At 40.1% G+C, this 13,382-nt stretch overlaps 1 protein-coding gene across 11 annotated transcripts in view; it reads right to left on the bottom strand.

Moving 5' to 3' along the window:
- The window catches only part of chd9 (chromodomain helicase DNA binding protein 9), a 76,787-nt gene that overhangs the window by 15,375 nt on the left and 48,030 nt on the right, over positions 1-13,382 (bottom strand). For all 11 annotated transcript variants that reach the window (XM_035946104.2, XM_035946107.2, XM_035946106.2 and 8 more), the window contains 11 exons: positions 12,169-12,290; positions 10,034-10,277; positions 7,582-7,758; positions 7,309-7,452; positions 5,683-5,938; positions 4,936-5,146; positions 3,001-3,196; positions 2,466-2,648; positions 832-1,017; positions 534-644; positions 213-412 (listed from right to left, as the gene is read on the bottom strand). In XM_035946104.2, the coding sequence (XP_035801997.2) occupies positions 213-412; positions 534-644; positions 832-1,017; positions 2,466-2,648; positions 3,001-3,196; positions 4,936-5,146; positions 5,683-5,938; positions 7,309-7,452; positions 7,582-7,758; positions 10,034-10,277; positions 12,169-12,290 (2,030 nt within the window). The remainder of the gene's footprint in view (positions 1-212; positions 413-533; positions 645-831; positions 1,018-2,465; positions 2,649-3,000; positions 3,197-4,935; positions 5,147-5,682; positions 5,939-7,308; positions 7,453-7,581; positions 7,759-10,033; positions 10,278-12,168; positions 12,291-13,382) is intronic.

The following is a 13,382-nucleotide window of genomic DNA, read 5'->3' as shown; positions in this document are numbered from 1 at the left end:
TTAGTGTGACATTCAACGGGTATATTGCTGCCATTATAGATAACTTTGTCTATTTGTGTGTAATATATGGGCATATTCAGTGACTGCAGTGCATTTCTCTTCAATGCATCCTAATCTAAATTTTCTAGTGTTTTTTTTCATTGAGTCCTGTTGAATATAAATTATATTAATCAAGGACTGGTACTAGGTTAAAACTATCAAATTTATCTTACCCATATACAAGCAGGTTCTTCTCGACTCTGAAGCACTCTGTGCGGCCGTAGCTGTTGAGGCGATCATGGTTTCGCCTGAGCTTAGGTTTGGTTTCATCGCTGTCACTTTCACCCTCTGAAAGCTCTGCTAACTCATCCTTGGTGGCACTGAACGGCCTTGTTTGCTTTCTGACACGAGGAGTGTCGATCACCAAGCTATTCTGTTGGAGAGGGGACAAAGAGTTCAAACCTTTTCAGGGAGATTGAGGGAACTTGAAGGACTTTCCAGGTCTACCCATAGTATTGCATCTGTTCATTCACTCAGTGTAGTCTAGTACTTACTCTGCCATTGACCATATCCATATCAATGTCAGCCTTTTTGGCCCACTTGTCCCAGAAATTAGGGTCATCCAGAGAGATGTCTGTGCGGTTTCCAGATGCTACAAAACTGGCCTGTAGGCAGACATCACAATTATATCAAGCCATAATCACATTTAGCATTCCCCGCATGTCTGTGTTGTGAGTTGGTTTTAGTTGACAATCAAAAACAGTCACTGACAAGTAAAATCCAAATGTGTAACTAGTTTTACCCAGTGAGGGAGTTGCCATTGAGATAAGTTGTATTTGTCCGTTTATTCACCTTAGCAAAAGTGGATCCTCGTCCCTCAGACTCAATGGTGATAGTCTTTGTCCTGCGCTGAAGGATCTGGTCGATGTCCTCCTCACAGAATTTGGCACCCTCATCCTCCTCGTCCATAATGGCCCCATAAGCGCCACGTCGCAACAGATCTTCAATCTCCTTCTTAGACAGCTGCTGCTGTACAGCCTGAGAGGGAAAAAGAAACATCCAGTTAAGGTGAAGAAACTACCATCCATCCATCTATTATCTACACTGTTTAATCCTCATTAGGGTAGCGGGGGGCTGCAGCCTATCCCAGCTGACTTAGGGTGAAGGCAGGGGACAATTTGGACAGGTCACAAGTCTATCGCAGGGCTGCACATACAGACAAACAATCACACTTGCAGGAAGCCGGAGTACCCGGAGAAAACCAACACAGGGAGAACATGCAAATTCTATGCAGAAAGATCTCGAGAAGGCCGTGATGTGAACCGGGGATCTTCTTGCTGCAAGGCATAAGTGCTAACCACCAAGCCTAAGAAACCATCAGGCAATTAAAAATAAGTTATATTGGCCAACAGATTTTGAAATGGACCTATGGTGCAAAATGAAACACTAGTAAACACAACACTACAGATTGCACTACACAAACACCTACAAAACTTTACAGCACCAACATCAATAGCCTTCTAAATGCACACAGCCAAATACACACACATTGGATTATTAAAATCATAACATCAGCAGCCCTGTATCTAACCCGAGCAGCTGTTTAGTATGCAGATATGTTCTGTTAGACCAGATGTGGAAGACTGCTAATACGTCAACCTCCTTATAGTTAGATAATTCTCTGAGAACACAAACTGCAGCTCAACATCCACCTACACACTTCACACACTGTTGACACACTCCCTCACAAACAGATTAGACTCTAATAGGATTGGTTGCACTTCAAGTGGAAATTTTAAGAGTGACCTTCACGTTTTAGGGTTGTTTTTCTTGGCATGGCATCTTGTTGTTCACCATCTGTTACAGTGTTCCTCTAATGTGGTTCTTCAGCTGAGATACCACTATTAATGTCTATTTTATTGGAAATATAATTGGGAAAAACGAAACACTCTATGTTGCGTTGTATTACCATCACGTATTAACAGAAGTACTGAGTTAGTTGGTAGACGAAGGTTCATGTACTTATCTTATGAGTAATTCTATCATAACAAATTTTTACCTAATTTTCTAATGCCAGTTCTTCAGAAATCATGATTACAACCTATTTTCAATGTGATGCCAAACTGAGAAGCTGGAGAAGAGACTGGATAGAGTAAACAGATAAAAACGACATTTAGAAATATATTAATTTAATGGCTATGGCTGAGGTACATCAAGAAGAAAACATGGATAGAAAGGTAAAAGGTAAAAAGGATTAAAATCAGCATTCAAGTTTTTTTTACTATAAAAAAAAAATCCAGATTTTTTTGTGTGATATTTGAGGCTGGAAATGCTGAAATAATTATATCTAGCCAAGACCAACTGATGAAAAGGATGGTATTTATCACAAGCAGTGTCTTTGAAAATTACCTGAACATAATTTACATGACTAAATGATTTAATTTGTCATTTCAATTCCAGACAATTTGGACAATTCTCAAACTTACCCCTCCCCCGGTGCCTCCTCCCAGGCTGTTATCTCGGCCACTCATGCTCTGCAACACTGCTTTGTCCAGGCCCAGCTTGAGGCTGGCGCGATCGAACATTTCTCGCTCGTATGAGTTCCTGGTGATCAGACGGTACACCTTCACTGCCTTGTTCTGACCGATTCGATGACAGCGAGCCTGGGCCTGTAAAGTACAAAAATATTGAGAAATCTGAACTAGATATATAAATAACAACATTTGTTTAAATATCTATGCGTTGATTTGAAGGCCACCTGCTCTTAAATGACTGTTAAATTCTAGAGATGAGCAGGTAGCTTGAATTAACAGATGATATTTTACACATGTATGCTTGACTGGACACAGTGGAAAACCATGTTCCAAGGTGACAAGTCTTGTTGGCAGACATTCATGTGAACAGATGTCACACAAGAAAAAAAACTCTTGCAATGCCAAATTCCTATAATGCTTAAACATTATTGGTACAAATCTACAGCTGCATGTGCCATGTACTGCTGAGTGGGTCTTTGAGTCCAACCTGCAGGTCGTTCTGTGGGTTCCAGTCAGAGTCAAAGATGATGCAGGTGTCTGCTGCGGTGAGGTTAATCCCAAGGCCACCAGCTCTTGTACACAGCAGGAATACAAAGCGGTCCGAGTCAGGTTTACTGAAGCGGTCGATAGCAGCCTGTCGCAGATTCCCACGAACACGTCCATCAATCCGCTCATACAAGTACCTGCAACATAAATGGGCGAACCATGATGCATTTAATAATTCATTAAACACACATGTTATTCTGAGACACCTTACTTGGGTTTTTGAAATAAGCTTACTTACCCTTTAAACATCTAAAGATCAGTTATGTTTATGCTAATAAACATCTTAACTTAGCTGAACCAAAACATATTCAACCAAAACTCTTGTTTTGTTTTCCTTCCTTTCTACACCTGAGAAACAGCATCCCCTAAGATAAAACTGTTTCTACAAGGAGTAGTTTTGCTTTTTCATCCTTGTGTCCATTCTCATCCACTCCCACAAGCTGACCCTCTGCCCTCCCTGGTGTAATCCACTTCCACTCAAGAGAAACCTCACAGAAGCTCCCGCTTGTCTAATGTGGTGGAGCCCTGAGGGCTTCTGTAACCTGCTGCTGAACCCTGTCTGAGGTCTGTGCTGCGCAGCACCTCACATGTTTACAATGGTTTCGGGTTTGCTCTGGCTTCTTGTGGGAAGCCAGAAGAAAGAGAGAGAAAAAAGGATGAGACTGAGGCATGAGACAAATAAAAGGATATAGAGAAAGACCAAAAAAGTAAGGAATGTGAAGTGGAAAAGACAGAGGAATAACACTTATGAGAAAAGAAAGTGAGACCCAAACGCTTATCCGTAATTAGTAAATTCCTAAATGTCATAAAATTCTAAACCTAATTCCTTCTTGAAAAGCTGTCGCCATGATCGCCTGGTTGAATGTTCTAGACTCCCTGACTCACTTTTAACTTTTTATGGGGCTTTTGAGCTTTACCCAAGACACCACTGACACAGACAGAACCAGGCGCACATGGAGGGAACCAAGAAAAGAGCTTAATTCTTTGGATCTCAAAGCAATGTTGTAGTTCAGCTGGGACTTGGTTTGGGCACAACGGCATTATGGCTATGATGTAAATCCAAATCATTTTCAATTATTCCTATCAGCTGCTCCTGTGCTCTGTGTGTGGGGAAACAGGACACAAAGAGGAAAAGGCGGATTCTGTCTTAAAAAAAATAAATAAAAAAAGCCTAAAATCCCATGGGTTATTTTTGGTGAGTGAAAAAGCTGTTCTTTGAACTTCAAAACAGAAACTATGTGGTGGAGCTGAGATCTTATCGAGTTAGAGCGCTGGAGATTAAAATAGCAAACTGTCATCTGTAAAATGGTTTGAAAGGACTCATGTTATATTTTGGTAAAATGGCGTGGAATGTTGAGATCTGTCTGGACATGATATGCAACTTTCCAATTTCCTCCAACAGCCCAAAGGTTAAAGTGAACTGGACACTTTAAATTACTCACAGGTGTGAGGTGGAGTATTAAAATGCTTGCTGTGTAATGTATGGATGTTTATGTGTGTGCACTACACATTGTCTAATGCCTGCTGGTATATATTCCAAGCCCTTTCGACACAGAATAGGATAAATTGATGCAAAAAATGGATGGATAGATGTAAATGTGTAGTTTTGACTCATTTGCTGTGATGAAACACCAGACTCCGCATCTCTACTTGTGAATGCTGCTACCAGCTGCTCTCACTGGCCATTGGCTGTTATCTATTGCAGGCTCAAAGACAATGTTATAGAAACTAGAATGTCTTGTTCCTGACCATGAGTCAGATGATCTTCAGCAATGTAGCCACTGCACTATACTAAAATCCTGTACAAAGCTTTTGATTTACATTTCTGAGCAGCAGCTCTATGTCTGCTAGGGTTTGTATAGTCAGACCACCTTACCTTCTCTGAATGAGGTAGTCTTCCAAGATGTCCAAGCAGCGCACCATCTGGGAGAAGATGAGCACTTTATGCCCTCCTGCCTTCATTTTAGGCAGCAATTTGTCTATAAGGACCAGTTTCCCAGCAGACTGCACCATAGCCTGCAGGTGAAAGTCAATGGCAGCGGGGCTGTGTACTTCCCTGAAGTCCTCAAGAATCTTTTCCTCTGCCCCTAACATAGCAAAGACATGGATGTATCAGCAATACTGGGTTTTGCATGTCAGATTTTTTTCTAGATTAGAAGATTTTATTTATTGTCCACTCTCCATTTACAAAGATCGAGTTTTACTTATTCATGAAAAGCACATTTCAAAGCAGATTTATAATATTAACTTTTAGGTGTTTATGTAACATACAAAATACGAGGCATAACTAATGAGCATATGCTAAAAAAATAGGGTTCTGCAGATTTGCTACTGCTGACACTGGTTCAATAAAGAAGCAAAACACTACTCAGCACAAAAACGCAAATATGTACAAAATCTCTTGAGATTCTCATGGATTTCTCTGGGCACTATGCACAGTCTGATGTCCTTGAGTTAGCAAATTATAGTGAGCACTTAAAATGCGAAAGTGAACCGATAACACCCCTAGGAGACTAATCTAGAAATTGTGGAAATGCAGACATTCTGTTGTTTTGCCATAACTATAGATATTTCAAATCTATTCAAATTTTCCCAAACTGTCAGGTTTTCAGTAGCATCCTACCTTTGATGAGGTAGGGGTGGTTGCAGCACTTTCTCAGCTCCATCATGGTGTTAACCAGATTGGGCATATTTGCTTGGCCAGCTCCTTTAGCCAGGAAAGAGAAATTCTTCTCTAGGATGGCACGATAGTACTTCTTCTGAATGTTGGTGAGCTCAACCTCAATGATGGTTTCTTCTTTAGGAGCCAACTTCTTCTCCACATCCTCCTTCAAACGACGCAGCATCATTGGCTTCAGGATACCCTGAAGCTTCTGGACCTGTGGGCCAAAGTGATGACAAGACATTTATCATTAAGACATTCAGCACCTGCTTGTATACTACACTCGCATTGGGTTACAAATGCTGTTCTTGGGCAGGATAAGAAGAGAATTACATTGGGTTATAACAAACAGCCTCATCATGCCACTACATCTTTTGATATGCTGCTGTCAGTCTTCCACAACAAAGTTGAAATATATTCATTGTATTTAATAACTGTTTTCAAGAATTACAGCAACAGCAATTCAGTTTCTATACCAACTCAGAGACAACCTGTACCATTGCAAGTGGAAATGTGGGTTTCAAAACTGTAATGGGTGATGTAGGTGAAAATAACTCCTAAAAGTAAACCATATGCCACATGGTGCACCATTTGTATTTTTATAGTAATGATATTTTGCTGTGAAACACATCCATAGTAGACATATCACTCTATGTCACCCTTGAAGCAGAGTGGCTGAAGAATAATCTGAACCTATGTGGAGTATGTTATATCAAAGGCATTGTCATATTCATTATGTTATTTATAGCTGGTTGAGCCTTAATATGCAGTAAAAAAAAGCACATTTCCCAAATCATAAGTTCCTGCTACAGTACAGCATCCCAGCTCAGTTACAACTACACCCCAAGGATTGGGCCAGCTTTGCACAACCAGCGTTCTTTTCGTTGATTACACATACTGTACAGGGCCTTGTCTAATATCAGTTATGGTGTGTGCTGAAAATGTGTCTCATAACAGCACCAGCAACATTTACTATGAAAAGGATTACAAGATTCCAGTGGCTGCTAGATTTAGTGCCACGTGATGAGTGTGGCTGTTCCAGATATTTTTACTTTCAACCGCACACCTCCATCATGTTTTAATGGTCTTTAATGATCTTTTCTCTGAGAATCTCTTTAGTGCTGCTGGCTAAAAAGGAAATGCAAAACAGCAATATGTAGAAGGAGCTGTGAAAGCAGCCCTTTTAATATGAGCAATTTTGCCAATGCATAGTCCCACAATAAGTAGCCTAATACCCCGTTATCATTATCTACCACGTGTCTATGTTGTTCAAAATATCACTGTGGCCTAGTTAGAAAAAGCCCCACTTCAACTGTTATACCTGTTTTAACAGAATCTTTATATCTGAGCATCAGTGTGTATAATATGTCACTTTGGTTGTCTTTTCATACAATTTACCGATACTAAAAAATATTTTCTTGTAACAGTTTCAGTTAATGTGCCAAATATGGCTGCAAAGTCCAAACTACGCTGTCTGATCTGATCTTGTGGCATTCAATTAGACAGTGGGTTCAATAATACAATATGTTCACTCTTCTGTACATTCAGAGCATAAAAATGTTATTCTACATATATCTGTGAGCTCACCTGCTCCTCAGTCTTGAGGTCACCAAACTCCTGCATGAAGGTGTTTTCGGAGGGGAAGCGTGCCGGCTCCAGGAAATGGAGCAGGCTGAAGAGCTCCTCAACTGTGTTCTGGAGAGGAGTACCTGTCAGCAGGACTTTGTGCTCCTTGAAGAGGACAAGAGTTCAAATATAGAATCAAATACCTTCAATTCGGTTTTAATCTACAAGTGAGACTTGTACAGCACTAAGGCTACTTGAAATATGTGCAACTCTATAAACTGACAGTTTACATACCAGGTTCATGAGCTTGAACCCCTCTAGCAGCTTGCAGTTCTTGTTCTTCAGACGATGGGCCTCATCAATAATAACGCAGCGCCACTCTATGGCGTTGAGTTCGGGGCAACCTCCTAGGATCATCTCAAATGTGGTGATAACAGCCTGGAACCTGTAGGCACCTCGTATCGCACGGCGCTTGCGACAAAAAGAGAAGACATTTCAGAGATGACATTCATGATGATTATGCACATGACAGATGTATATATGTGAAACATTTATTTTGTTTTTAGTTGTAAGAAACATCCCGTTTTATTAATTCCAATTACACAGATTGCATACTGAGTGTATAATGATTATGTGATTATTGAACTGTAAAATCCACAGGAAAAACTGCTATGAAAACATGCAGACTTCAGATACGTAGATCTTCAGTGCACAGTTGGAGCAGTTCCTTTTGCCTGATAACACTATGACCATAAATATTTGCAGTCTTTTGTTGTTGACAGTCAATACATTCCTTTATTTTAGCCTCACAGACAACCTGAAAACACACCTCTTGGTTAGGGAGCTCTCTACAGTATTACCAGTACGCGAGCACCCGCTAGTGAGTCTTTACGCTGTTTGTTTGTTTGTTTTCTTGTTTGTCTGTCTGGGGAGGCTTTGGTTTACCCCGCCTCTCCATTTGTATCCATTGCCTTGACAACAGTCCTCGAGGGATACTCAGTTATCCAGTAACCCCCTCCCACAGCCAGCCAGCCAGCAGACTGCCGTAGAGGAGCCACTCTCTCTGATATGCCTGAGCAGCGTTGACAGAGAGCTCCCCTTGGGGGCTGCTATGACATCACAGGCTGCCTGGGAGACAGCCTGGTGGCGGCTCCACTCTGTTCTGCTTGCACTCGCCTTAATTCCTCCTACGGTTCTTCTGAATACTAACAGCTCCTAACTGCCTGCTGTGACACATCACATGGCCTGCCAGCCACAGAAAGCCTCTGCCCAAGGCTCACTAACTACCTCACAACCTACTTATTGTCAGACACGGGCCCCTGTTTGATTCATATTATATGTTATCATAGTATTTTAATTTGCTTATTCATTGAAACATTTTCACTCCCAGCACGGTGAGAACACTACATAAACAGTTAAACTTGATTTTGATATTACAATTCTTTTTGAAATTTTTGAAACAAGATCTGAACTCTTTAGCAATAAGTTATATACATATAGATTTTTAATAAACATTTGCTGATATTAGATTATTTCTGACACAATTGAAAAAGTAAATTAATAGACACAAAAAGTAAACATTTTCTAAAGATTCTTACACACACACAGCCTTAATTAAGACTTTTTTCTTTACAGACAACTTGTGATGAGCTGCCTGTTTCCTTCTCGCTACAGAGGTGACTTTTTTTCTTCTCAAACATTGCGCTCGATGAGTTTACTGCAGTAGTACAGAACCGTAAAGTGTATCTGGGCTTTGTGTTACATGTGGTGATCACGAACTGCGTGGCTTTTCAATATCCGACTCCCATTGTTGAATGCAGGTGTCGTATTTGAAACATATCATTACATTACTCACTGGATTTCATGTGGCTGACACAGTGCTGCTGTTTTCTGAAAAGCACTGTGATTATTTTAATAGAAGTGAATCACTGCTTTCCACTCTAAAGGTAAGCACAGCAGTATTTCTTTCCACTTGCCTGTCCTTAAAAAGGAAAGATTAGGTATGTCAGAAATAACTAAAAGGCCTCTCAATCCCCATCGTTTCGTTTGTGTTAGATAAGTGAGGCAAGCTGGATGCCCCCTTGTGTGTATACAACTGACTCTTGCCCAGCTCCTCAAGGCTTTTTCTCGGGAATAAACACCTACTGTGGTGACAAAACACAGAAACACCACTAGGGGGAATGCTGAGCTCTTTCTTAGAAGATACAACACCGATAGCTGTACTGCTACACACCACACCTCAAGAACGTAAAATAACGTATTATTTGTTAAAGTTTTTTTTGCATTTGACAAGAAATGTATAACTTATAAAGAAAAGTGCTTTCACTGGGCTCCATTTGCAAGGCCGTCAATCTTAGTACCCTTGCACTCTTACTTGAAAATAATACAAGCTTTTATTATAGAGACTACATGATGGAATAAGAACTTAGGCTACAAACGGGCACAGATTTCAAGAGGTGTTTGCTTTTTTGCTTTTACAGGAAAACATTGACAATGGTGTACACTATAGTGTATAGTGGAATGTAGTTGTACTGATGTAAAACCCAAGTATTAAATCCAATCCACTAAACACTCTTAACACCCAGCTCACACAAATGTACACTCTGTTGTATTGGGAGGTGTCTCATTTAATACATTTCCTAAATTGATTAATATGGAATAATTCTTTAGCATAGCTTGACTCTACTTATCCCCTTCCCTATAAATGTTACATGCAGAAAGATAGCCATGCTCAGCCCCCATTTACCTGTGCATCCCTGAAATACATCTCATACTGCTGGAGCATCTGCCTGCTGATCATGCTTCCATGGTAGACGATGACATTGAGGTGGGTCCAAGTACGAAACTCGCGCTCCCAGTTGGCGATGGTGGACAGTGGAGCAATGATGAGAAAGGGGCCCTTAATGCCTACGCGATAGATCTCTTCTAGGAATGTGATGGACTGGATGGTCTTTCCCAGTCCCATCTCATCGGCCAGGATGCAGTTACGTCTGACAAGTGGAAGGTAACAAAGGTGAGAAGAGAAAAAGTGTGGACACTGTTATGACAGAATAAAAAGAGAGAAGAAGAAACGGTTTAAGAAAGTTGATGAACCACTTACAAATCGTGGGCGCCTGTGTAAAACTAAATATTTTATCTCTGGTGTGTACAGCATAAGTGGATGTGTGGGGGTGAGGGTGTTTACAGTCTAACTAGGCTGCCACCTCAGGCATTATGCCTCCATATCACTAAGACAAAGTGCTTTACATTTATTGCGGCATTTTTTTGTTGCATGTATTCATAAACTGGTACACCAAAAAAAAAAAAAAAATGTAGAGTAAGAAGGCCCAACAGGAGAAAAGGAAAGGGAGTGACACAAGGAAAAAGCAACACTCCCATGATAATAAAAGAATAAACAGCAAACAACAGTGGAAAAAACGACATCATCAGCAGTTATAACAGACCAAAGATATGAGATACAACATAATAGCAAATACAACTGCCTCTGCTGCGTGGTGTACTCAGGCAAACCATTTATTCAGCTGTCCAGTGGGTGGGGGTATTATGTCTTGATGCTAATTGCAACGTGCAGATATTCCCACTGGCCTCTTAAGCAGCTCTCTACTTTTGATGAATCTCTGTGCGTGGGCACACACAAACTCTTGCATGCTCACACATAACAAAACCAATTCCCAGGGTTAATGCAAGCGCACTGACACCGTGTACTCCAGATGTACAGCGTAGCGCTTCTTTTGTGATCATGGGCGAAGAAAAGCAATTGTTGTTGCAGCAGTGTGCACCTTGACAGGAAATTTGACTCTCCACACAGGCCTCACCAAATAATGTGAATACAGCCAAATCGCAGCGTGGTCCACACGCAGGATACAAAACAGGAAAAGTCATTCAATATTCATTATCTGCAGTCCCAATACACAAAGAAGATTTTTCTTGAAATACAAAATGGCTATGTGCAATCAATCAATAAATATAATGTAGTATTCTGCACTGAGAGATATTTCCATTCTTTAGGCTATCGTTACTGATAGAAATGGGGCCAACAAAATAACAGAAACGGCTATTTATCAAGCAAAACAGTTCAACAGCACCACAAAATATGTCCTTCTAAATGACCATACAGCAGAAACAACACGTCTGTAAAACAAGCAAAACTGAATACTATAATCTATATGGAGTAGGACGTAATGCAGGACTGTTGCATTTGACCTGTTTCTTTTCTCCCCATTCAGTTCTAGCTTGGCATACTAGTAAACAGGCAACTGAGCGTACATTAACTTATTTATTTTAGATCAGTTTTGCATTGATTTCAGCTGTAATTAGATTCCATTTGATTTGAAAAGCAGCGTAATTTAACCATTTTACAATACAAGTTTAACATTTTGCCTAACCTGCTCAATCATGAATGGCTAATCTATGTTTACAGAACATCAGTATCAAACTTGCAGATCAGATGGTCTGAAGAGACAAGACATCAGACTGTCAATACCCTGCAGTATAGTTACCCAGAGCTGTACGTATTGTGTAATGTGTGCTCTTCTGTCTAATGACTAAATGTTTTTGTAGTTACTTGCAACTGGAGATATTGAGCAGGAGTTCTTATATTAAGCTCCAGATTTATCTTCTTAGGGTGTCACTTACATTACTTACTTACTATCAGGTATGAAACAACTTGTGCATTTTTTTTTCACAGTTTAGAACACTAGAAGATCGCGTCACTTCTTATGACCGCTGTAATGTCACACCTACATGGCCTGGTCAAGATCAGGGTTGCAGATATCAATAAGGACAAATTCACAGCAGTCGTACATGTGGATTTGGGGTTATTTTTAGTGTGAGTGAGCTTCAGGTCTGTACAGGTCTGCATACATAGTAAGTAAAACTGACCTGTTGTACCAGTTAAAGAGGAGCCAGTTGACCCCCTCGAGCTGGTAGTCCCTGAGGCTGTTGCCATTCCTGTATTCCCTCGACTGTTCCCTCTTCTTCCACAGATTAGCTGGGGGCCGCTCCTAGATGACAAAATTTAGGGGTAAGTTTAGATGGCAGTTTTGAAATAAACTTCACACTTGTATTTTGAATGAACAGATTTCTACAGAATGGAAATATATTGTATGTTTTACATAAAAGAACTGGGATAAGGCAATGTATGGAAAAGTAATAGAGACAAAAGAGTAAAAATGGTTTTAAAGGCACGAAAGGCAATGAAATGCAGAGTGGAGACACATGGAGTGGAGCTTAGGAGACTCCAAAGAAAAAGGAATGATTAAAAGCAGAGCAAAGGCACCAAAACCAACAACCGATTGAACCTTGTCACACCAGCAGAGCAACAGGATAGCATGACAACCATGTAATATTTTATGTAATATTTTGGAAATTGGTCTAAAACTTGTCTGGAATAATTCCTGTCATATACCATAGAAGGCGAATGGCGGTGAGCACTTAAATGCATTTGACTCTTTCTTGGGAAACAGGTGCTGTAAAGATTGACCCAAAGGTAAACTATTGAACTGAACAAAGAAGCGAAAATGATATGAAGGAAAGAAAACATTTTTAGCAAGTCTTAGCAGTACAACAAACATGACTGATCTTGTGTAGTCTGATTACTATAATACATTATAAAGACAATAATACTTGCAGTTCCATGCATGAGGACCTGTAAGCTAAGCTGAAAAACACTGTTCTTTCTTTGATATCATTAGTTTATTTCTTCCTTCCTAAATTCTGTTCTCTAGATCTTCTGAGTCTTTATTTGGAAAAATCCTTTGATAAAAACATAATATTATTTTTACCTTTTCAGTATAAACACCATTCACTGATCTTACAGTGAGTGACAGCAGGTGTTTGTCTTTCAAGTTTGTTCTCTTTACTGTGTGAATGAGGTCTTTCCTAGATGAGTTTAATGTTTGGCTGATGATGCCAATTAAATTCACCATACAGTACATGTTTGCAGACGCTGTGTAAACACTTATTTACCAAAGATTCCACTACATTTCTGAAAACAGGGGAATACCCTTATTAGCACTTCAAAATACAAGCAACAAAATAAAACGCATATATACAGCATGAGAGTGATGGAAAAATCAGAAATACAGTGATGACTG

This window comes from Amphiprion ocellaris, chromosome 1 (genome assembly GCF_022539595.1).
Source record: "Amphiprion ocellaris isolate individual 3 ecotype Okinawa chromosome 1, ASM2253959v1, whole genome shotgun sequence".
NCBI lineage: Eukaryota > Metazoa > Chordata > Actinopteri > Pomacentridae > Amphiprion > Amphiprion ocellaris.
Note: the sequence above shows the minus strand (reverse complement) of the source record. Positions and strands in the feature narration are given on the sequence as shown.